Source organism: Trachemys scripta, chromosome 16, assembly GCF_013100865.1.
Source record: "Trachemys scripta elegans isolate TJP31775 chromosome 16, CAS_Tse_1.0, whole genome shotgun sequence".
NCBI lineage: Eukaryota > Metazoa > Chordata > Testudines > Emydidae > Trachemys > Trachemys scripta.
The window spans coordinates 28,311,774-28,336,015 of record NC_048313.1 but is presented as its reverse complement, the minus strand read 5'-3'; the positions used below and the strand labels follow the sequence as shown (position 1 = coordinate 28,336,015).

The 24,242-nt window shown below is 63.2% G+C and overlaps 1 protein-coding gene across 5 annotated transcripts in view; it reads left to right on the top strand.

Moving 5' to 3' along the window:
* The window catches only part of CAMSAP3 (calmodulin regulated spectrin associated protein family member 3), a 36,879-nt gene that overhangs the window by 8,934 nt on the left and 3,703 nt on the right, over nt 1-24,242 (top strand). For 2 of the 5 annotated variants that reach the window (XM_034792403.1, XM_034792407.1), the window contains exons 2-16: nt 4,063-4,328; nt 9,465-9,599; nt 9,870-9,968; nt 10,702-10,734; nt 12,206-12,253; nt 14,206-14,344; nt 14,573-14,712; nt 15,369-15,462; nt 16,022-16,073; nt 17,275-17,351; nt 18,743-18,818; nt 19,189-21,037; nt 23,008-23,144; nt 23,436-23,662; nt 23,893-23,989. In XM_034792403.1, the coding sequence (XP_034648294.1) occupies nt 4,063-4,328; nt 9,465-9,599; nt 9,870-9,968; nt 10,702-10,734; nt 12,206-12,253; nt 14,206-14,344; nt 14,573-14,712; nt 15,369-15,462; nt 16,022-16,073; nt 17,275-17,351; nt 18,743-18,818; nt 19,189-21,037; nt 23,008-23,144; nt 23,436-23,662; nt 23,893-23,989 (3,469 nt within the window). The remainder of the gene's footprint in view (nt 1-4,062; nt 4,329-9,464; nt 9,600-9,869; nt 9,969-10,701; nt 10,735-12,205; nt 12,254-14,205; nt 14,345-14,572; nt 14,713-15,368; nt 15,463-16,021; nt 16,074-17,274; nt 17,352-18,742; nt 18,819-19,188; nt 21,038-23,007; nt 23,145-23,435; nt 23,663-23,892; nt 23,990-24,242) is intronic. The other 3 variants (XM_034792404.1, XM_034792405.1, XM_034792406.1) reach the window with 3 other exon arrangements.

Genomic DNA, 24,242 nt, shown 5'->3' with positions numbered 1-24,242 from the left:
GGCTCAAGCAGTGGGGTGGGATTAGCTCATTGGCTTGCGTCGCCAGGGCTGGTAGCACCAGCATGGAGCTCCCGGGGCAGGGAGGCAGCTGCCTCTGGGGTGGGATGTGGCAGCTGCCCAGCTGTTTGGGACCTTCCTCCACTCCCTGCCCTAGTGGCAGGGGGCAGGGCTCCCAGAGAACCCAGGAGTCCTGACTCCCCAGGTTTGGGCCCTTGTTTCTCTGCTGCTGTTGGCAGCTCCGCACTGATCTCTTGGGGGGCTGTTATTGGAGCCCCGCAGCTAGTGGGTTCCTGCTGAGGTCCGCATAGGGAGCTACTGGCCAGTCACCCCAAGGGGCAGGAGCAGGGCTGCGCACTCCAGCCCCCCAGCTCTGTCACGCAGGCCCTTTGTGTTGATTCCTGCCACTCACCCAGCCTCAGCGGGGTCCCGGGGGCCGTGTGTCAGGGCGTATTGCTGTGGCTGTCTCAGGCCTGTTCTCCTTCCCCAGAGACTGCCCGTCACCACTCTGCCCCCCGGAGCTGGGCTCTGCCAATCTCAAACATCAGGAGCTGCTTGGGAACCAGTGCAGCCCCCCGCTATCCCAGCCAGGGCCCCTTAATCCCAGTCTGCTCCTTCCTCCTGTCAGTCCTGCACACAGCTCCTTGCTCCAGAGCAGAGATACTGCTGGGGCGTGTGATGTGTAGCGGGGCTGAGCCCCGATGTGCTAAGCCGGGGCCACATAGCTATGCCCGGGGGGCTGGGGTGTCTGCACCCACACTACCCCCACCCCGTCCTGGGATCTGGCTGTTCCCAGCGTCGGGCGCTGGAGGGGCGGGCGGGTGTCGTGGGCATGGTGCCACGGGGGGTGTGGTGTCTCCGTGCCGGAGCCGCAAGTCCCGTGTGCAGCAGGGACTCTGCCGTCAGGTGATGCTGACTCAGCCGTGTGGGCTGCTCCACCTGTTCCCTGGGGGTGGGGGGCACTCTCCCCGCTCAGGAATGTCCCCCCCCCGTGTGTGTGTGTGCGCGCGGCGGTGTGGGAGCTGATGCACAAATCTCATGTTTTACATCCTTTCTGCATAGAAAACAGCAGCAAGAGGACCCATCTCTTCCTGCCCCTTTGTGTGGGCGGGAGAGGGGACTGTAAGGGGTGTTTGCGCCCTGCCCCCCTTATGTTATCTTGGACATAAATGTCGGGGTCATTAGCAGTAAGTGGGGCAGAGCCAGGGAGAGAACCCAGGAGTCCTGATACCCAGCTCCCCTGCTCTAACCCATTAGATCCCACTCCCCTCCCAGAGCTGGCAATGGAACCCAGGAGTCCTGGCTCCCACACTGCCCTATTGAGAACAACCTGCTGAAGCTGGTGGGAGCTGTGGCACTATCTGGGTTATTGATCAGTCCCATTTCCCCCTAGTATGGGGCTGGTGTGTCTGCGCCCAGCTGTGATCCCCCTGCCCCAGTAGCCATCTGTGGCGGGGGGCTGGCACAGTGACCTCTGCACCCAGGTTCCATTAATCCCAATGGCTCTGTTCTGGCTGAATTCCCTCTGCACCTTGGTTAGCCTGGGGTGAGTGAGGTGAGCCCCCTCCCTGATGCTCTCCACCAGCAGCCCCCCCCCCCCGAAGGGGATGGGGCTTGGGGTGCTGCCTCCCTGGAAACTGTACCCCCAGGTAAGTTCCCCTGGCTCCAGGATCTGTCCTGCGAGTTCCCAGTGTGGGGCTGTGGGGTAACACCAACAAGTCTGCTGGGGCTGGGCCCAGGGCCAGGAGCAGCCGGCCTGGCCGGTTTCCCTTCCACCGTAATGGCTCCTGCCTGGGGATTATGTTGCAGGAGGTGTGAGAGATCCTGGCACCCCATCTCTTGGGGGGAGGGGGGTAACTCATGATGTGGGGAGCCAGGTGGTGCCTGCACTGGGGGTGCCCATGGCAGAGTGGGCAGGGGTTCCAGTCAGGAGCACCTGGAATGCATGTGCCATCATGGCAAAGACTAACCCCCGAGTGCTGCATGGGGGTGTGTGTGTGTGTGGGGGCATTGTACCAGCTCCATGGCCAGCAAGGGGGGGCACCCCAAAGTGCCCCAGATCAGGCTGGTGCAAAGGAATTGTTCCTAGCAGCTGTGGGGCCTCCTAAGAAGGTGACTGGCTGCCGCTTCTGCCTGCCGTCCGGGGCACTCTGCTAGGAGGGGCTAGGGGTGCTGGCTCAGTCCTGCTGTTGGGGATGGGGTGGCACAAGACTCTGGAATTGGTGCCTCCAGCCACCCCTCAGCAATGGCTGGGAGCTCTTGACTCCCATGTGCTGCCATCTTGAATCTCACTATGGCAAGCCATGAGGAAGTGTTAGAGTTGAACTTATTTCCCCTTCCCCTCTTCCCCCCCCCCCCGGGGGAGCAAAGTGGGAGGCTGGGCCAGCGCAGGGAAGTGGGTCTCAGCCCCTCCTGGGAGAGTTTGCTGCTTGTCACTGGGTCCCAGCTGAGCCTGTCTCAGTCTTGGCGGAGCCCGCCTTGCGGTGACTGGACTGGCAGTGGGAGGGCTGGAGCAGCCCAGTGGTGTCATTGCCCCTGCACTGCTAGTGGGGGTTCTCCCGTAGTTGGGCAGGGACCCGGTCTGGCAGGGTGTGGAGTGGGTTCCACCTCAGCCAGTCTGCCGCATTGCATCATCTCTGCGCTCGGACGCAGTGCACTGAGAGAGGTTGGAGGCCATGCTGGGGAGGCAGGTGACACTAGGATGGGAGGTCTTGTGTAGCTATGAGGTCTCTGGTTAGTGACCCACCCTTCTTCTTCCCTGCCACAGCACAGGGGTCAACTACAGTGGGCTGGCACGGCAGGGGTTAATGAAGGGGAAGGAGGTCAATGGCTATTGCGCAGGGGATGAGGTATGGAGGGGAAGCGGCTGGGTGGGAGGCTCTGAGCCCTGGCTGGTCCTGTCAGCACTGCTCTCTGAGGGATTGGGATGAGGGGCAGAGAGGGCTGGGAGGATTCTGGGCTCCCAGGCGCCAGTGCAGGGATCCCCCAGGGCTAGGGAATGAAGGAACCTGGATGGGCCACAGCTGGGACCCTCCCTGTTCCAGCTCCAAGCCCTGGAGGCCATGTTTGTGTGGTCCCAGCACAAACCCAAGCTGGGCTGTGGCCCAGCCAGCTACCCCCAGAGCTACTGAGTGCCTGGCTACCATGGGACAGGGCCCTCACCAGTCCATGGGCAGTGGTGGGGGGTGGGGCTGGAGTGGGACAGGGCCCTTGCCAGGCCATGGACATGGGGTGGGGGGAAGCTGGGCTGTCTGTCTGCAGTCTCTCCTGGCTGCTGTTTGAGGGGAAGCCAAAAACTCTGGTTGTTCTGGGGCTCCCTGTTGCTGGAGGGGCTGGCTGGGGTGTGGGTGCGCTCTGGGGGGTTGCGAGAGTTGGGATCATCCCCCTGTGCTCTATCTCATGCTGGCTGCTATGCCTGCTATGCCCCTCCTGCCCCCGGGAGTGACCCCCCCCCCCATCCTGATGCACCTGCTCGCCCCTCCCCATGCCTGGGAACCCTGTCGGCTCCATCCGCCTCCACCTGACGCCTGGCAGCTCTGGGCGAGGGAGGCAGCAGGGCCATGGCCCATGGGAAGACATGTCGGCCCCTGCTTCTCATACCCCAGGACGTGTCTGTACAGGCGCCATGTGGGGGGCGGGGGCAGCTCCTGTCTGGGAGCTGGGAATCAGGGTGGGAGCCAGGCTTGCTGCTGTGGGGCCCCACAAGGGCTGGGGGTCCCCTTCTCTAGCACTGAGTGATGGGGGAAATCGGTTCCTTCTCCAGAGTCCCTATAGGGGGAATGTATCATGGGGGGAGTTTTGGGGCTTGGTGAGTGGAGGGCTCAGAGTGGAACTCTGGAGGGAAAGAGGGCCATGGGAATTGGGGTGGGGGTGGGGGAAGAGAGGCCATGGGGATTCAAGAGACTGTGAATGGGGTGAACTATTTGGGACATGGGAGAGCTGTTAGGGGCTGTTGGGGGATAGTTAGTGAGGTGTTCTGGGTGAATGAGGAGCCATGGGAGATCTGTGGGGATTTTGGGTGAGTGAGGGGCCCCTCAGCAGCTCCTCACCCCCTTCTTCTTGCAGAGAACGTGCCGGAGGAGCTGCGCGACCCCTTCTACACAGACCAATACGAGCAGGAGCACATCAAGCCGCCCGTGACACGCCTGCTGCTCTCCTCAGACATTTACTGCCGGGCCTGCCGCCAGGTGCTGCCCCCTGACGATGCGGCCGCGTCCGCCCCCAAGGACAACGCTGCCCTGCTGGCGCTGCTGGGGCGCCGTGGCCTGGCCCCCACCTACCAGGACAAGGCCGTCAAGGAGGCCGACCTGCGCCAGAAACCCATCAAGATGGTAAGGGCCAGGGTGGAGGGACTGTCTGGTGACTGCTTCAGGGGTGCATGTTCCAGTGCAGTAATGTGTGTGTGGGGGTGTCTGTCTAGGGTCCTTCAAAGAGCCTGGGGGGGGGCAGCTTCCAGACTGCCCCTTGCCCCTGGGGTGTCTCCCTGTGTGCGGGTATGTCCTCTCCAGGGATTTTTCTATGTATTGTGTGGAGAGGGAGCCTCTGCTGCAGGGTGTCCTGTGGTGCCAGGTGCCTGGACACCCAGGACAGTGCATGGTTGTGGGAGGTGCCCAGTGGGGCCTTGGCTGGCCGAGGCTGGAGGGTGCTTGGGGCCCAGGCTGGGCATTGGAAGGGGCAGATGCTGCCAGGGCAGGGAGTGGGAGCTGTGGTGCCCCTTGGAGTAGGCTTCTTATGGGGAAGGGCATGAGCCCAGCACTGGGGGAGGCTGATGCATTTTTTTGGTGGGAGGGAGCAGGCACCCTGGATTAGGCAGGTCTGCCCCCCCTCTCTGCCCATCCTGGCTGCCGCCTCCCCCTGCAGGTCTGGGAAGTGCATTGGCGTCAGGGTGGGGCCTTTACGAGCTGGGATCCTGGCTGACACCTGAACCACCATGGGGGTGGGGGGGGGGGGGGGCCATCTGCAGGCGGGGTGCGGAGCTGGGGGCCCGGCCTGCTGTGGGTGCGGGGGGGGGGGACTTTCAAACCCAGAGAGGGGCCCCCTCCCCTCCTTAGGCTGGGCCAGGTTGCTGGGTGTCCAGGTGTAAAAGGTAGAGGGGGCTGCTGTATGGAGGGGTGTGTGTGTGTGTGTGTGTGTGTGTGTGTGTGTGTGTGTGTGTGAGCACAGGGCTCCTGACTGGGGGCCCCAAGGTGGCACTAGCCAGGGGCTCTGGGAAGTCAGGTCAGCTCTGCTGGGAGCAGCTGCTGTCTGGGCTGGATAAGTCCCAGAGGCTGTGGGGGGAGGGTCTCGCCAGCCTGCTTAAATCCAGGGGTGATCTTGCGGGGAGGGGGTCTGCTCCTGTAGCCTGGAGATTATAAACCCGCCTGTGTGGGGCGGTCGGGGGCCCAGCTGTTGGCGTGGTGAGCTGCTCTCGGATTGCTATTAATGCTGCCCTGGTGATCTGGCTGTAGGGCTCAGGCTGGGAGTGGGGTGTGTATGCTATATATAGAGAGCCACGGCTGGTTCAGAGCCCCGGGGGGAGCATCCATGCAGGGCACGGTGAGGGCACAACCCAGTTCTCTGGGCCACACACAGCTCTAGGTGGAGGCGGGGGGGAATCACAGCCATGTGACGGGCTCTCCCGTGTGCCCCCAGCAGGGTTCCTTGGTAGCTGGGCTGCCCTGGGAGGGTGTGGGTGGCGCTCAGTGGCAGCACCAAGTCCTGGGCTCCTGGTGCCTGTCTTGAGGCCTGATGCTTCTGGGACCTGCAGCCCCTGCAGATGTGGGTGGGCACCCTGGGAGAGCTGGGGTATGGGCAGGGGGACACTGGGCCCTTTTTGGCTCCCCCCTCCCAGCAGGGCTGCTCCACAGACCCCGCGGGGGTGCCCAGTTGCGGCGCAGGGTCGATAGCCAGGCTGGGCTGATTGCTGGGATGGGGCAGTAGGGAGCAGCCCCGCTGGGAGGGAGGGGTGGTGGAGGATGGGTTGGAGGAACCTGCTTCAGCCCTGACTCCCAGGAGTGGGCAGCTCGGGGCAGGGCTCCCTTGCCCTTCGGGCTGGGCTTCCTGGCAGGGGACTTTTGGGGAGGCGGACGGCTGCGGTTCCCAGCTGTCTAGCCCAGCCTCTAGGGGCGCTATCAGGGCATGAACCTGCCAAGAGTGTCCCCGTCCTGCCTGGCTTTGGCTCGGTGGCTGTGGGGAGGGAGAATGACTCCCTTCAATGCCAGCTGCTGTGCCAGCTGGCCAGGCTGCCCCAGGTCCCTGCACCCTGGCCTGGCTCCCCATCGCTGTCCGAGCAGGCACTGCTCCCCATCCTCGCGGGAGCCTTGCCAGGTCCCTGCTGCCATGGCACTGTAATCCCCATCTCTAAATCCCACAGGGCTGGAGGGGCCCGTCTGCCCAGCAAGACTGCGCTGGTCTGTCATCCCCTCCCCCACTGCGTAGCGGAGGCTAGAGAGGGCATTGGCCCAGTGGCCCTGGCTGTGAGGGCTGATCAGCGTGTCCTTCTAGCGCAGACTCTCCACCTCTGCCACAGCGATCGTGCCTCTGGTCCCTGGTGGCTGCTGCTGGCCAGTTACAGACCCCTCATTGGCAGGGGGCTCTTTACATCTTGCATGGGAGGAAATTCTCTCCCTGTTGGGGACTCAGCTGGAGGTTGGGGCTGGGATTGCCTTAAGCGGGTGTGAAGGTTTATGACCTTTGTGAGCATCTCCCCCAGCTAATGGAGCTGACGCTGTCCCACTGCGGATGGAAAACATCTGGCTCCTTCTCTGACCTGCCCTGAGATCCAGTGGCAGGCAGTTCTGCAGGCTAACTGGGGTTGATCTGTTACCCAGCTGGTGTTTCCTCCAGTCCAAATCCCTGTCAGAAAAGCCCCTTCTCCCCCCACCCGCCCACCCCAGTCAGTCTAGGCCCGGGGAGCGGAGAGCCTAACCCCCCGGATACACACAAGAAACCCTTCTTGGGCTGCCTTCTTCAGGAAAGCGAGTGCTCCTTGTGCTCTCCACTGCCTGTCCCACGCCCCGTGGTTCTGCCCTGGGCAGCTCCTTAGGTGATACTGGCATAACACCCCTAATTTGCCCCTGCACAGCCCAGGCCTGGCTAATTTGGGATTCTTCCCCCAACTGGGGGTTTCCGGGCAGGCTCCGTCTGACACAGTTCTCCAGGGACCTTGACCTGAGCTGCCTCCTGTGTCTGGGATCCGCCCCTGCCCCCCCCCCCCCCCCCCCGGGGGGGGGGGGGGGGCCATACGATCTGTCCAGATAGGAAGAGGGGAGCCCAATGCACACTGGAGTCTCTAGGCTTGGTGTGGACCCTGCCATCGGGGCCTCTGTCACACCCAGGCTGGTGCCCGTGCCTGGCCTATGGGGGATGGGCTCGTGTTAATGATTGACGAGCTGCTGTGTTAGGCAACAGCCAGCCGGATCCCTCCCAGGCTGGGGAGGGAGAGGAGCTGGGAGCTCTGGTACCAGGGTCGGAGCTGCACTAATCGGGTTAAACATTAGCCACAATGGGATGCCAGGGGATCTGTGCAGGGATAATTGGCTTGTGGGAGGATCCTATTACCCTTGTCCGGCAGAGCAGAGGGGGCTGGGACCCTGCTCCTGGGGCACATGGGAGACCTCAGGCAGAGGAAGTGGCACTGGCATGAACCCCGGGACCCTGTCAGTCCAGCCCTGGTGAGGCCCTGCCCTCCCACCCCCTCACTCTCACAGGTTCATATTAATGGCTCCAGCTGGCTCGTCCAACAGCCCCATGGTGCTGGGGAGCCCTGTTGCCTTCAGCCCTGCCCCCCACCCCGGGCTCTGCTTTCACCATCAGCTCCTGAGAATGTAGCCCCGCGCTCCCTGTGCTCCAATGAGGGGAGGGTGTGGGGTGGATGCATGTCTTGATCAGTCCCTGCCAGGTTATGGGGAAGTTGCCCCACTCTGAGGGGGCCTGGTGGGAGTCTCACCTAGTCGGGCTGGGCGTGTCACTCTCCTGGGGAGGGGAAAGAGTCACTAGTTGATGAGGGGGAAACTGAGGCACTGAGGCTGAAAGGGTTTGCCTGAGGGGACACAGCCAGTCAGGGGCAGAACCCAGTCTTGACTCCCCTGCTCAAACCACTGGACCCTACTCCTCTAAGAGCTGGGAATGGAACCCAGGCGTCCTGGTGCCAGTCTCCTGCTGTAACCATTAGGCCTTGCTCCCTCAGAGCTGCCATTGCCTTCCCCAAGGTATGTAAGCTTGTCGTGGTGCCAGGCCCTACAGCCTAAGTTCAGTGGGCCTGGTGCTGCCATGGCCTGGGTTACCTGCAGGCCCTGCCCCAGCAGTGAGGTCCACGTCTGGGCTGAGCCCGACAGCAATGCCCTGGAGCTCTAGTATCTGTATGGACCCAGCTGGCTTGGGGCCATTAACCCTCTCGCTCTCCTCTCTTGAGCCTTCCTGACCCTTGGTGCTGACTTGTCAGAGGCCCCCAGCCCCTCTGCGGGCACCTTGAGGCCTGTGGCTGCAGGTATCCTTGGCTGCTCCCAGCCCTGGTCCTGGCCCGGGTGGGGGGGAGAGAATATGGGGCTCCCTCCCTCTGGCTCTTAGAGTATTTCTGTTTGCTCCCCTCCCTGGGCTGGGGTGCATGTCCTGCTCTCTGACTGTGGGCAGTGCCTATGGGGTGAACCTTGGGGGCTGCCCTAACTGTGGGGAATGGAGGCCCTGTGGCTAGCGATAAGCCTGGTGTAGGGCCCGTTCAAATACCAAGGGCCTGGGCTGACAACTCGCTGGCCAAGCTGAGCCTGCAGCGTGCCAGTGTTGGGGCCAAGGGTGGCTTCTGTGGCGGGGGGGTGGGGGGTACCTCTCATGTGTTCACCCAAAACCCTCTTTGCCCCCACCCCGGTGCCCCAGGCGGGTGTAAATCAGGGGTCTTGTGCCCATGGGAGTGCGGGCATCAGGCTGTTTAGGTTCATGGGGATGAGAGTGTCTTGGCTGGTGTGGGGTTGGCAGTGGCTCTTTGCGGGGTGGGGTCTCTAGGCTGGGCAAGGCCATGGAGTTGAGGGGAGTGAGGCTGCAAAGGGCAGTGCCTGACAGACCTTTTTCCCCACAGGGCCTGTGGGGGTCTCTAGGTTTTGCCAAGGCACAGGGTTGGCAGGGGTGTGTGTTGGGGATGTATCTGGTGAGTGTGGTGTCTGATGGTCCCTTCTCCCTGCAGGGTGTTGTCAGTGGGCGGTGAGGGGTGTCTGGGGTGCAGGGTTGATGGCAGGGGGTGGGGGAGCTCTGTGTTGGGGCAGTGTCGGTCCCTTCTTGTGGCAGGGCATGTGGGGGAATCTCTGGGTTGGGCCCAGGTGTGGGCCTGGCACAGGGTGTGCTCTCTGGACTGGGTCATGGGGTTGGGATGCATGGCAGGTGAGGATGTGTCTGACAGTCCTGTCTCTCCATGGGAAGCTGGGGCAGGGTAGCATGGGGGGGGGGGGGCTGGTGATGGGGTCTCAGGGGCAGTGTCTGATGGTCCATTCTCCTTGCAGGGCGCACACCTGGCAGTGATCGACTCCCTGATGATAGCCTTTGCTGTGGAATCCACCCACTCACTGAGTGCCCCCCCTGGCACCGACCTTGGCGCCAGCTCCTGGGAGCAGAAGCTCCTCTGCTGGGTGGACACGGTACGATGGTGGGATGTTGGGGGAACTGTGGGGGGAGCCATGTGGGGGGAGCCCTGGTGCCCTCTAGCTTTGGGATGCTTGTTCCCCAGACACTGCTCTGAGTGGGAGCCCCCATCTGATGCAGGGAGTGGTCTCCTGCCACCCTAGCGACTCTGGCCCTCAAGCCCATGCCGAGCTGCCCTCTTCCTGCAGCAGCGGGGGAGGGGCTCTCTCCAGGCTGGGGGGCTCTCCCTGCCCCAGCACAGACTAACCTGTCCCTGTCCCCCACAGGTGAACCGCAAGCTGCAGGAGAGCACAGAGCGTGAGGGCTCGCAGCAGCCAGCGCCTGGCACAGAGGGCCAGGGCCAGTCCCCAGCAAGCGGCCCCAAGGTGGGTCTGTCTAGCACTGTGCTGAGGTCTTCCTATGGGGGAACGAGGGGGTTTGTGTGGGGCCCTCTAATTCAAAGCAGGGTGAGTGGGCAGGGCCACTGCACCATGGCGCGTGGTGTGCTGGGGCCATGGGGTATTCCCGGGGCTTGGTAGCATGAACTCCTTCAGGGAGGGGCTGTGGCTGGTCCCCGGAGGCCATGGACGAACCTATCCCCAGGAGACACCTGCCCTGTTGTGGGAGGGCCCTCCTCCCCCACTGTCCATCCTCAAGTCTGCTGCTGAATGTCCCCTGTGTGTGTGTGTGTGTGTGTGTGTGTGTTGGGGGGGCGGGAGGGATTCTGTGTGCTCTGACCTCCTGGGGGTGATGGGTCCCAGTCTAGCTGCTGCCCCCACGTGCTTCCCTCCCACCCCATGCTTCCCCCTCTGGGCAGCGCTCTCTGGCTCCCAGTGCTGCCCTGGTGGCTGCTGGGTGAGCAAGGGGCAGCTCCGTGCCTGGGGGTGAGCAGAGGTGGGGGGGCATTTCCATGCATTCCTCCTGCACTCAGGGGACCGGAGCGCCCCTCCCCCAGAGCTGGGTATGCAGTTTGCCCTCCCCTGCTGCAGTGCTGCCCTGGGGCAGCTGGCGTGACCCCTGTGTGGCTGCCCGCGGGCCCATGGAGGTTCGCTGTGTGACTCTTCTCTTCTGCGTCTCTCTCTCCTCCTTCCTGTGGCCTTTCTCCTTCCTCCGCATCAGTGTCCCACCAGGTGGTACTGGAAACTGGTTCCTGTAAGTGGGTGGTTTATTTACTCTCCCCTCTCCTGAGCCAACTCTGGTGGCCGGGGCCATGTCATGCCAGCGCTGCTGGCTGTGGGTCTGCATGCCAGGAGACCCCCCACCCCACCCCGAGCAAAGGATGTTGGGGGCCCCAGAGCACTGTGGGAAGGATGGCCCCAGGGAGGGGGAGGGGAGGGGAGGGGAGAGGGAGGTGGCAGGCCCCAGGACACTGTTGGAAGGATGGCCCCTGTGGGGGGTGGGAGGAGAGGTAGGGAGAGGCGCTAGGGTACTTTGGGGTGTGTGTGGCCCCAGGGCACTGTGGGAAGGATGGCCCCTGTGTGGGTGGTGGTGAAGAGGGGCAGGCCCCAGGGCACTGTGGGGGAAGAGCCCCTGTGGGGGGTGATGAGGAGAGGCCCCAGCACTAAGGGAAGTTCCTACTCTGGAAGGGGTGATGGCCCAGAGCATTGTGGGAAGGTGCCTGCTGTAGGAAGGCCATTCCTTCTCCACCCCTGGGCTTGGCTCATGGGGGGGCGGGGGGTGTGGAGGAGGCTGAGTCCCCTGGATGCCATCCTGTCCCTTGGGGGTGGAAGGCAGCATCCTCAATGGTCCAGGTGGGGCTCTCTTGGGTGGTGAGTCTGCTGGGCTCAGACCAGAAGATGCCCTGTCAGACCCCATTGTGGGGGATTTCTGCTGGGGGGTGGTGGGTGGTGCCCATCGCTAGAGGCCAGCAGACGGTGGTGAATGCATCCCAGCATCCTTTGCTCACAACTCCTCCTTCCCTCTCCCTCCCCCCCCCCCCCCCCCCCCCCATGTATCCCCTTCTTCAGTCTCTTAGCTTCTTACACACAGGTCTGTGGCATCTGCTCCGCTGAGCGGGATGGGGGGTGAATCCCCTCCTGGTGGCTGGGAAGGGAGGGGCATTGCCTGGTTCTTGCCAGGTTCAGGATCCATGTGGGGGGAGGGTCAGGTAAGGGAACATAGGACTGTCCAGCCTGTGACCCCCAAAACGAACCCTATGGCTGCACTGGGGAGAGTTGGGTTCAGTAATGAGCTAAGAGACCCAGGAGAGGGGGAGTCAGACAGCCAATCAAAAGCAGCATGCTGGTCACATGACACATTTCCCCCCCCCTTCTCTTTTCTTGCTCTTATCCCCCTCTAGGGGTTAGGGCCTCCAGTGCTCTGGGGTCCAGGCTACAAGCAGGAGGGTCCCCACCCCCCAGGGTTAGGTTAGCACTGGGTTTGAGGGGTGCCCCACAGTCGAGTTGGGCTATAGGGAGGCATCTTTGCAGGGACCCCAGCTGCATGTTAGGAGAGGGGCACCCTGGGGCAGGCTCAGAAGGCAGTGCCCCAGAGGGAAGGGCTGTAGAGTGGCGCCCCCCACAGGCCTGGCCAGGCAGCAGCTCCCTCCCTGTGGCGCTCTCTCCAGCAGCCGCTGGGCCCCCGCATTGACCAGGGTTTCTCTTTCCTTTGCTGTTGCATCCAGCATGCCATCGCTTTTTGTTTGAAGGAGTCGGGGAGTAAACCTCCTGTGGTAACGTATCACTCAGTGCCTGTGCCCTGCTGTGCCCGCTGCTGCGTGCCTGCCGCACCCACTGAGCTTGTTTTTGTTGTGTTCCATCCCCTGCCCGGGGGGGCTGGTTATTCCTCCTGCAATGCCCCTGCCCCCAGCAGCAGGCCCTGCCCATGCTGAAAGGCTTGGAAGTGCAGTGGCCTCCGGGCCTGATGGGTTGGCCTGAATGACAGGGGCATCACTTGCTATGGGGCAATAGGGGCAGCTCCCCCAGACCTTGGTTTGCTCCCCCCAACTTTTCACAGGTCTGTGCTCCACTATGTGTCTCCCCCCTGACTTTGCAGGGTACAAGAGAGTCACATGTAATAGTCTATGCTAAGGAAGCTTTGCCCCCCAAAGGCTGCCCCTGGGGAGCGATAGGGTGTTTGCACAGGCCTAGCGTCCTGGTGCCATCTAGTGGCCGCAGCCCACCCAGTGGCCAAGAGCTTGCGTCTTGCCAGGGGGTCCCTCCTAGTTCTGAAGGTCCCAGGTTTGATTCCCTGTGCCAGCATACACACCACTGTGCCTCCCTCCCCAGGTTAGATATGGGGTGGCCCAGGTGATGGACACCCCTGGAGGAGCTGCCCCAAGCTGGGGACGGGCAGCCGTGTGTTTGGCTGAAGTGTCCATCGCCACCCCTGCTAGGGAACGGTAAGCCCCATGGACTCTGCTTTCCACCAACGGGGATGCTGTTGCAAGGGAGCAGCACAGGATGGATTGGCACCCCCAGCCTATGTCAGGGAGGTGGGGGAGTCTGGTTCACAGGCCCATGGGGCCGCTGGGCTGTAATGGAGCAGCTGGTGGCTCCTGGACCAGACTGCCCTCCCCCCATTCCGATAGGGTCTCCTGACCCCCTTCTGTTGGGGTCCTGCAGCGTCTAGGCTGTGGTGTGTTGGAGGGGGCAGGGATTCCCCATGCAATGTTGCTGGGGTGGGGGAGCTCTCCCTCCCCAGTCCCTGCCAGGGGCTCATTGCAGCAGGAATAACAGGGCATCCCATAACTTTTTTTTTTTTTTGGCCCCCCTTTTTTTTCATGCCTTCGCAAGGCTGTCTGTCTGGCCCGCTGGCCGTCTGTCTGTTGGATGTGCCCCTCCCCGCTGTAGTTGCACGCTCCTGCCCTGCTCGGCTCTGTGTGCCTCTCCCTGCGCCGGGCTGCTGGCTGTCGTCTCGTCTCCTGTGCTCGAGTGGCGAGTGTTGCCGTGACCTGAGGGCAGGACAGGAAGGGGTGTCTTGTTCACCCAGCTGGGGCCTCTCAGTGCAGGGGGGCCTGGCCCAGAGTGGGGGCCCCTGGCTTGTCTTTCCTGCTTTCCTCCCTCCATGCCAGGCCTGTGGGGCAGTAGGGCAGCCCTAGACTCAGGGGCAGGGCTATTGTGTTGAGCTGCCCCCAAACGCCTTCCTCCCCATGATGGGCAGGGGGTGCTGTGTGCTGCGGGGGGGGGGGTAGCATCCCCAGGTCACAGCTCATCCTGGCTGCTCTGCCCCGTGGGACCCCAGCCACAGCCCCCCTGCCCTGAGGGAGCCTGGTCCCTCCCAGCACGAAGCCTTTTCCCGATGCCCCATATGGGAGGGGGAGCTGTTCTGGGATGAGTGGACCTTTCTCAGTGGGGTGCTGGGGGCACGGGGAAGAAGAGCCCTGGAAGAGGGAACCCAAGGCTGGGTGTGAATGGGGGCACTAGTGGTCTGCTGAGCCATAGAGACCCCTGTGGGGGGTGGGGGCTGGGAGAATAGGGGGTCTGTAGCTAGCATGCTGGGGACAGCTGGAGTGATGGGAGGGGGCAGGGTCACTAGGCAGTTGAGGGCCTCTGACCTGAGAGGGTGGTGGGTAGAGCGGAGGAGACTGCAATGCCACTGACTTTGCAATCCCCCCCCCCCCCCCCCGCCCCGTGGGGGGGCACCCTCCAGCTCTTCACCCCCCTCTCTCTCTGCTCTGGGCAGATCCGATACCGGAAGGACAAAGTGCTGCCCAAACAGACGCCCTGCTTCACACCCGTCATGGGCATGAAGGACTTGGCCAATGGGGGTGCCATCGCCGCCACCATCCACTATTACTGCCCTGATGTGGTGCGTCTGGAGGGTGAGTTCAAATGTGGGGCTGGACTAAGGATGGGGTGCCAGGCAGAGATGGGTTGGGAGCCTGGGGGCTGTGCTGGCTGCGTGGGGCAGTCCTGGGGCTGGGAGGGGGAGGGGTGGGGAGCCTGGCTGGGGAGGGGCAGGTCGGGCAGGGCAGTCCCTGGGGCCAGGAGGGGGAGGGTGGGTCTGGGGGGCAGTCCCCAGGGCAGCACTCATGTCCCACTCCCTGCAGACGTGTGCCTGAAGGAGACCATGTCGGTGGCCGACAGCCTCTACAACCTGCAGCTCATCCAGGAATTCTGCACGGAGTACCTGGGCAGCTGCTGCCCCCTGGCACTGGAGGACCTGCTCTACGTGCCCCCAGTGCTGAGGGTGAGTGGGGTTGGGGAGGCCTGAGCCAAGGTGCCCCCAGCATGTGGGCAGTGCCCTGTGCAAGGGAGACTTGCTCCAGCTGGTGTGGGAGCTTGGGGCGGGGGGACGGAGCTCATTGAGGGGAGCCATGGGTACTTGCGTGCAGGGGGGTGGCTGGTTTGGACTCACCCTGGCAGGACACCCCTCCTATACTGGTGCGAACTTTGGGGCCAGGTTAAACATAACCATAAAGCCCTGGGCTCTGGCTTTCTAGGGACGGGGGGCTCTGCCCAGCTCTCTGACTGCAGCCCCCCCACCTGCGCCCCTTGCTCTCCACTGAGGCAGAAGGGTGCGGATTAGCCAGCCTGGCGGAACAGCCCAGCTTGGTCCTAATGAGGCCTTGGCCGGCGCCTCCGGCTGTGCTAATTGGGGCTGTGCAGCCTGGCACAAAGGGCCCCTTCTGGGCTGGGCCCAGGACTGGTGCCCCCAGCCCTGGAGTCCCTGCTGTGCTCACGGGTGCCTTGGTCTGGGGGGGGGGGGCACCCTGCTCCTGGTCTGCACACCCCTGTGGGGAGGGGGGGAATGGGGAGTCCATCCTCTCTCTCCTGGCTAGGGGGGGGATCTTATTGCTTTGGCCTCTTTGGCACATGTGAGCAGCTATTCTGCCCCCCCTGCAGATCAACATTGGGGTGTTCCTGGCTGAGCTCTTCCTGTGCTTCGAGGTGCTCAAGCCGGACTTTGTGCGCCCCAAGGAGCTGAGGGGACTCAAAGGTACCGGGGGCCCTGTCAGTCCCTGCTGGGCCAGGCTAAGTCTGGGGGGATGGTGTCTCGTCTCCTCCAGACGTCACCCTGGGGCAAAGGTGCCTCTAATCTCTCCCCTTTGGCTGGCACTGTACCCCCCCGATCATAGTTGGGTACAGGGGGGGCTGGGGAGCCCTGTCTGAAAGGGGCAGATATCTCCTGCCTGGGGTCCAGCTTAGGATATCCTGCTGACTGACTGCTCCTGGAAGATGTGGGGGGTTCATTGCATCCCCCAGCCACGGGGAACTCCCCCCACCCCCACCCCCCTTCCAGCCACCTTGTCCGGGCTGTGGCTGCTGCTCCCTGGCCAAGGTCGGGGCAGGGGAGGAGTGGGAGTGGAGCATGTTGGGAGCTGGCTCAGCCCAGCCCCAGAACAAAGGCCCTGTGTTGGCGAAGCCCTTTGAAGGATCTTGGCTGCTGTTCAGGTTGGGGTTGTGGGGCTGGCAGCCTGGCCTGGGCGGATGCCACCCATGCCCGTCCCCCAGGAGTGGCTGGGGGCAGAGACTCATGCTCCCTGCCTGCCTTCCAGATCCACCTTCAATGAGCGACTCCCTGACACCCACCAGTGGGAACAGCAATAGGTGAGTCTTGGCACCCCTGCCGCCTGGCATGGTGGGCAGGTCTTGCTGTGGTACCCTAGGAGCTAGTGAGTGAGGGGCAGGGGGCGCTTTCCCCTGGCAGTCAGTGCTGGTCCCAGTGTGGCACTAGGGGGCGCTCTCACCAGGTCACTTCTGTCTGACTGGACTGGTAGCACTGGGTCATTCCCTCCTGCTGAGCTCTTGATGACTCTTCCATAAAGCTGGTGGGTCTCGGAGGTATTGTGGAGCCTGACCTCTCTTCACCCCCTTGGAGCTCGGGAGGTTCCTCTGGGCTGTGCTGGGGGGCTGGAGTCTCTGCTAGGATGCTGTTTTCCAGGCCCTGGCTGGGCTCGTACTAATGCCATGACTCGCCTGCCAGCTTAAATAGGGCCTGGGCAGGATCAGCTGTGACCCACTAGGGGACCCCTGCAGCCATTGGTTTGTCCCCCCCTCTGGGGGCAGAGAGTGTATCATGATTGGGGAGGAGGAAAGTGTGTGTGTGTGTGTGGGGGGATTGATACGGAGGCAGTTTCCTCCTCCACCCAGGAAGAGAAACGTTCAGCGGGGTTGTGAGACTGGACTGCCCCTCCCCCAAAAGAAAACACCCTCTTCTCCCCCTCCTCCCTCCAAACAATTGGATTTTTTTTCCAATTAAGTGGGTTTTTGTTCCTCCAACCTGGGTCTCCTCAGAACAGGATATTGGCTCAAAACAGCTGTGGGAGTTCCTGGCAGAGCCCTCCCAGAGCTGGGGATCGAACCCAGGAGTCCTGACTCCCCACTCCTGCTCTAACCACTAGCCCCCACTCCATTCCAGGACCCAGGAGTCCTGGCTTATGAATCACGGCTCTCCCTGCCATCCTGACCAGAGCTTCATTTAGTTAACTTCCTGCCAGGGCAGAACTGGAATGAAATTAGTTTGTAAAATCCAATCTGAGTCTGGCTGGCTTCTGCCCCAAATCACTGCCCCTGCTAGGCTGCGACCCAGGCAGAACTCCCCCTGGTGAATGCCTGTGTGACGACATCCCCAGCAGTGGGATACACCATGTTCGCCATACCCAAAGCCAGGAGCCCGCTGGTGGGCTGGCACAGGGTGCCTATGGGTGCTGCTCAGATGTCTCCTCTGGGGCCAGGTGGTGCTGAGCTGGCACCTGTGGCTCAGGTGTGATCTAATGTGCTCCAGCCTCACGTGTGGTCTCCCTTGCAGTGGTTCCCCGGTGTTCAGCTTCCTACACCCGCTCCTGCCAGGCGGGCAGCCGCAGTCCCCGCTCAGAGGCTCGCTAGGTGAGATGCCCTGCCCTCCACGGGGTCGGCAGGGACGGTGTAACCACTAGGCGAACTAGGCGGCACCAAAATTTGGGGGTGCCAAAAAGCGGTGCCCCCCACTTTTTTACGCTACAGTGGAGTCCCATCTTACACGGGGGTTAGGTTCTAAGGTCAGCACGTAAGAGGAAAATCACATACAGTGAAGATTACCATAAAGTACAGTATACACTGTGTACACTAGAACCGGGGTCCTCAACCTACCAAAGGTGGCATGCAAATCTTTTTATTGCAAGCTACGGGCCCCGGCCGCTGCTGAGCTCGCCGGCCTGGGTTCTGCTCACTGAGCGGGCTGGCGGCCGGGACCCCAGCTGGCAGGGGCCGGCAGACAGAACCCCAGACCGGCAGCTCCGCTCAGACTCCTGCCGGCCTGGGTGAACAACCCAGGGTTCCGTTCACCCAGGGTTCCGTCCGCCGGCCTGGGGTTCCGTTCACCGGATCCTGCAGCCTGCCATTTAAAAAAAAAATCGGCTCGCCTGCCATAGGTTGAGAACCCCTGTTCTAGTGTATGCTGTGTGTACTGTACTTTATGGTAACTTTCACTATACGTGATTTTCCTCTTACGCGCTGACCTTAGAACCTAACCCCCACGTAAGATGTAACTCCACTGTATTCATTTTTGAAAGTTTTTATAATAAGCGATGTTCCGGGGGAGGGGAGGCGCAAGGTGGAAGTTTTGCCTAGGGCGCAAAATATCCTTGCGCTGGCCCTGGGGGTCGGGGAAGGCTCCAGCTATTGCTGGGGCTGTGTGGGGTTCAGGCCTGGTCTGACCTTAGCTGGGGGTACACTCCCCTGACCGATGCCTGCTGTCTGCGAGAGTCCCTAGCTAGGAGCTTCAGAGCCCCCATAGGGGAAAAAATGGGGGACCTCCAAGGCCCACCTAGCTTGATCTGGCCCTAACCCCTTGAGTTGGCATCCAGGCCCCTGTGCTGCCCCATGGCACATAAGGGTGTAGAGAGAGGCATTGTAACGCCCTCAGCCCAGGTCCCTATAGACCCAGTCCCTGCCCCCAAACCATCCTGGAGGGGGCTGGGGACAGTTCTGGCTTATTCTAGGGGGGGCGGGGGGGGTGGATGCTTCTGGGCTGGCTGGGGTGGGGGCTGGGGTGGATGGATCTGAGTCATCCTAGAGGGCTGGCAGGCTGGGGTCCCAAGGTGTTGGGGTGGGTCTGAGCCATTCTGTGAGGTCCCTAGATGGTTTTGGGTTGGGGGCTATGGGCCATCTGAGAGGGTGGGGTTCTGAGGGTTGGGGTGCTCTGGGCTGTTGCAGCAGGGGGCTGATGTGAGGTCCCAAGGGCTTGGGGGCTCCAGGCTGTCTGGGGGGTTCTGTGTGACCATAGCTCTGTGCCCCAGGTTCCATGCACCACTCTACCTCAATGTCCCATGTGGAGGGCGGATTTGGCAAACCCTGGAGCAAGAAACAGCTGAGGTGAGGCAGGAAGGGGCTGAGTGGGTGGGGAGCATCGCAGGTGTGGGGGCTGGGCCAGGAGCTGGGTGTTGGGCCCTAACCCATGGTAGGGGTGGGGATGGGGATACGGGAGGTGGAGCCTTCCCCCAGCTCAGCCCATCCCACCCCACCCCCAGCTCTGTGCAGGGGCCAGAGCTGGCACATGTGGCCTGGGGAGGGATTGTCTCTCCATAGCCAGACCCTGGCCCCCTGCTGTCCTCGCAGTCCTCTGTGATCTGTGCAGGGGGCAGGGCCTGTTCCACTCTGGGGTGGGCATGGTAACGTGGGGCCCATCCCTTTCTGGGGGCAGGGCCTGTCTCTGGCCAGCCCCTCACCCCTCCTTTCCCTGCAGCCATCCGCTGTCGCAGGCCGTGTCATTTAGCATCCCCTTTGGGCTGGACAGTGACGTGGACATCGTGATGGGGAACCCCGTGGGCATGCTGCGCTCCATCAGCTCGGACAGCTTGGCACCTGTGCCCACCCGCTTGGCCCGCTCCCCTGGCCCCCTCCCCGAGGACGCTGCCCAGCGGCTGGCCAAGGACGAGGCCCCCAATGGGCTGGTGGCGCCACACCGGACAGTGCACAAGGTGGCGCTGTCTGCCAAGGGGGTTGTGGAGCGCGAGGGCCCCCCCGTGGAGAACGGGCTGGCGGACGGGTACCCCGACCTGCCCACCATTGAGGAGGCCCTGCAGATCATCCACAGCAGCGAGCGCCTGCACCCCGAGGGGGCGGCCGATGGCTTCTACCTGCATTCGCCAGAGCCAACCAAGCCCACCCAGGCGCCAGAGCCCCCGCCAGCGCTGGCTGTCTACCGCTTCCACAGCGGGCCCCCCAACGGGCGTGCTGAGGGCCCCACCCCCCCCGGGGACGGCAGCTTGGACTCGGACGCTGAGGACCCTGCCCGCCTGCCTGGCACCAAGGACGACACCTCCTCGGGCCTGAGCTCGCTGAGCTCCCAGCCCGACAGCGCAGGCTCCTCAGGTGCTGGCGTGCGCATGACCAGCTTCGCCGAGCGCAAGAAGAAGCTGGCGGCCCCTGAGGGCAAGGCCTTGCAGAAGAGCACCGGTGAGAGCTCGGAGGCAGGCCTCGTGCCCCCTGAGGACAGTCCTGGCCGCAGCCCTGCCCTGAGCTCCGAGATGAGCCAGCTGGGTGCCCGGCTGGAGGAGAAGCGCCGCGCCATTGAGGCGCAGAAGAAGCGCATCGAGGCCATCTTTGCCAAGCACCGCCAGCGTCTGGGCAAGAGCGCCTTCCTGCAGCTCAAACGCAGGGAGGGGGGGGAGGAGGAGGAGGAGGAGGGGGAGGCCAAGTTGTCGCTGGAGGAGCGGCTGGCCCGGCTGGAGGCAGAGGAGGACGGGGGCAGCCTGCAGGTGCAGGCTGAGGAGGAGGGGCCAGGCCAGGGCCGCCTGGAGAAGCAGGTGACGTTCTCGCCGGAGATCAAGGGGGCCCCACTGGACGAGAACCTGGGCGATTACAACCGGGCCGTGGCCAAGCTGAACACGGCGCTGAGCTCGCTGCAGCTGGACATGCACCGCCTGAGCCAGCAGCAGCAGCGCCTGCTCCAGGAGAAGAAGCCCAGCCAGGCCTGGGTCATCCCGGCCCCCAAGGGCCCCGCCCCACGGGCCAGCCGGGAATTCGTGCCACCCCGCTCCGTGGAGCTCTCGTCCTCTTCACCCTCGCCTTCCCCCTCCCGTAAGCCCCCCGTCCCCGCTGCGCCCCGCTCACCCCAGCCAGCCCCCAAGAAGGCTGCCCCCATGCCCCCCAAGAGTCCCAAGCATGCCCGGCCTGTGGAGCTGAAGCTGCCTCCCCTGACGCGGGTGCTGACGCCTCCCCACAACGTGGACACCCTGCCCCACCTGCGCAAGTTCTCGCCCAGCCAGGTGCCCATGCAGACCCGTTCCTCCATCCACTTCTCGGAGGAGGTAGCTGGGCCAGAGCAGACGCTTGAGTCCCCTGAGCTGGAGACCCAGGGCAACCTGCGCCCTGTGGCCTCCGTGGTGCCGCAGGGCGGGATGGGCAGTGCCCGGGTGTCTGGGGACGGCACCAGTGATGTGTCCTCGCCGGGCGAGCGGCGGAGCAGCCTCATTGAGATCCCACTGTCCAGCCTCCAGGCTGAGGAGGGTGACGGGGACGACTCGCTGGAGGAGTCGCTGACCGAGGTGATGGATGCGGAGCCACGGGCTGGCCTGGGATTCTTTTTCAAGGTGAGAGCTAGGCCACATGGACAGAGCCACACATCCCCGCTGCCCCAGGGTACCCCTCCCATGGCCCATCACTGGGCTGCCTGCCAGAGCCACTCAGGACAGCAACCCGCCATTGTCACAGAAGCCCCTGGGTTGGGAGTGCTCCTCTCTGGGGAGGGGGGAGCAGGGAATGGGACACAGGGTCTTTCCCCTCTAGGGGGCTGTCATGGAGTGTGGGGGGGAGTTAGGGTCCTGCATCCCCCTCTTCCTGCGATTCACCGTGACTCTCAGCCAGCCAGTAAAACCGAAGGCTTATTAGACGACAGGAACGCAGTCCTAAGCAGAGCTTGCGGGTACAACCAGGACCCCTCAGCCAGGTCCCTCTGGGGGGCAGGGAGCTTAGACCCCAACCCTAGGGGGTTCCCTCCATTTTTCCAGCCAGCTTCAAACTGAAACTCCCCTGCAGCCGTTTCCTTCCACTCTCCCCCCAGCTCCTCCTCCAGCCTTTGTTCAGTTTTCTGGGCAAAGGTGTTACCTGGCCCCATCCCCCTCCTGGCTCAGGTATTGTCCCTCAAGTAAAGTCACCCCCTGCTCTCCCATCCCCCATGCAGACAGTCCCCGTAAAACTAGATGACCTTCCCAGGTCAGTCTGCCCCGCTCCCTACTGCTCTGGCCGGCTCCGTGTCAGGAATGGCACATGGGGCCTTTCCCCTCTAGGGGTGCTGTCCCCAGCACCGGGAGACTTGCTGGTTCAGGCTTCTGTGGGGTTCCCTCCCCCTCCCCTTGGGCTCTCTTGGGTCACAGCCAGCTCGTTCCTCTAGGGAAATCCTGGGGCTGCTGTTTTTGGCTCCCTGCCTCCCCCAGGTGCCTCCTCTGAGCAGCTCCTCCCCTAGGGTCTGCAGCAGGGGGCTGGCTGGGATGCAGTCCTGCCCCTCTGGTGCTGTGGCGTTGACTGGTGGCTGGGCTGGGGGTCGCTCCTGTCCCAGTGGGCCATGTGGGGGCAGTGCTATGGGATGTTAGCTAACCCTTTGGATTCTGCCACGATCAGACTATTGCAGTGGTTGTGAAAGTTTTGTCCTGGTGACCCCTTTCACATGGCAAGCCTCTGAGTAAGACCCCCCCCCCTCCTTATAAACTATGAACACTTCTTTATATGTTTAACACCATTATAAATGCTGGAGGCAAAGCGGGGTTGGGGTGGAGGCTGACAGCTCATGACTCCCTGAGGGGTCCCAACCCCCAGTTTGAGAATCCCTGGACTATTGCCTAGAACACATTGTGGAGGGATGCGGGTGTAGGGTCCATGGGAGTTGGGCACCTCAGAATCTTTGGATCTGGGTCTAGTTATTGTCTTTTTTTGCTTAACTCCCACATGCTGGGGCTGCATGGGGGACACTGCAGGGGATTAACTGACCTGAGAGCAGCCAAGGGATCTGGGCCTCATGCTGCCGTCCAGCTCTCGCAAGCCATAGCTGTAGGACTGCCTAGGAAATGACACATTCCCCTGGGGAACTCCTTGCCTCAGGATAGTGCCCAGGGCAGGCGCTTAGCTGGCTCTGAGGGTTAGATATTGGTCTGGGTAACACCACTGCTGTTACAGGCCTGCATGGTCAGTATTTGCCCCTGAGCAGGGTGGCTTCCTGCCCCTCCCTCTGAAGCAGCAGGGCCGTGGCCCGGCTTGGCCATGGGCTGGGATAGCTGGACCCTGCCCTCAGCTGTGTGGCTTTCTGGGGCCCCTGGGGCTGATGCTGAGGCCAGTGGAGCTGGCAAGTGGGTGGGAGTGGTGGGATACCCAGGATGCACTAGAGACTTGTTCTGGCTTCATGGGGATGTGCCCTCCCTCCCTGGAGCTGTGGCAGCACCCCATGTCCAGTGCTGCCCTCTGTGCCCGGTGCCTGCTGTCCCAGGGGCTGCTGTGTGCCCACATACCACCCATCACTGTTACCTGCAGACCCCGGCCCTCCCTGCTCACTAGCTCTGTCCCTGCCCAGGATGACGAGAAGCCGGAGGACGAGATGGCCCAGAAACGGGCCAGCCTGCTGGAGCGCCAGCAGCGGCGCAATGAGGAGGCGCGGCAGCGCAAGCAGTGGCTGGAGGCTGAGAAGGAGCAGAAGGAGGAGGCAGCCAGGTGGGCAGGGGGGAGTTGAGGAGCAGGGGCAGTGTCAGGGAAGGAGCCCATGTCAGGTGGGTGGAGGCAGGTGCCAGGATGACACCCAGGGGGAGTGCATGACCGGGAGGGGGGGGGGGCGGGGCCCAGGGGGGGGGGGGCCCGGGGCTACGGGCCGCAGGGGGGGGGGGGGGGGGGGGGGGGGGGGAGCAGCGCGGGGGGGGGGGGGGGGTTCAGGGAGCCCTACAGCAGGGCTGGCTGGGGGGCTTTGGGGCAGAGCCCAGCCCCTCATGGCCATACTCCGTGTGCCAGGCTGCAGACAGAGGAGCACCCACGGCCGGAGGAGGAAGCAAGCCCGCGGCGCGGTGACTTCACACGCCAGGAGTACCTGCGGCGCCACCAGCTGAAGCTCATGGAGGACCTGGACAAGGTGCTGCGGCAGAAGCCAACCACGGTGCGCGCCCTCAAGAAGGGACGGCCCAAGACGGTGTTCTGTGACGACTCGGCCCTGGCCCGCAGCCCAGTCAAGGGGCTCCTCGGTACGGCTGAGGGGAGAGGGTGGTTCATGGACAGTGGGGGTAGGGGGAGGTGGGTTCATGGGAGCCACCCCTTGCCCAGCTCACGCAGCCGAACTACCTACTCCAGGACCTGGAAGGCCCAGGAGTCGAGTCTGACTTAACTTTGGCAGGGAGGTGCCTGTTTGGGGGGCTGGGGGGGATGTTTTGGGCGCTGTCTGACCGAGCTCTCCCCCCCCCCCCCCCGCCCCAAGGATCCAGGCTCAGCAAGGTGTACTCCCAGTCGACCCTGTCCCTCTCCACCGTGGCCAACGACCCTGGGAACTCGCTGACTGTCAAGAGACCCTCCAGGTGAGAGCATGGGGGGGAGGGGGAGCTGGGCAAGTAACCCCCTGTGCTTCTCCATGCTCCGCCCTGCCCCCTCCCCCCCAATTCTGCCACTTTAGATACTGGGAGGGGGGTTCATCCTGGCTCCTCCGAGGGGCCTGTAGCAAGGGGAGAAAGCAGCATGGCTCCCATTGGCAGGGAAAGCTCCAGGCTGGGGGGCTGGCCTGGGGCCATCCCTGGAGTCCTTCCTCCTTTCTTGGGGGGGGGGGGGGGGGGG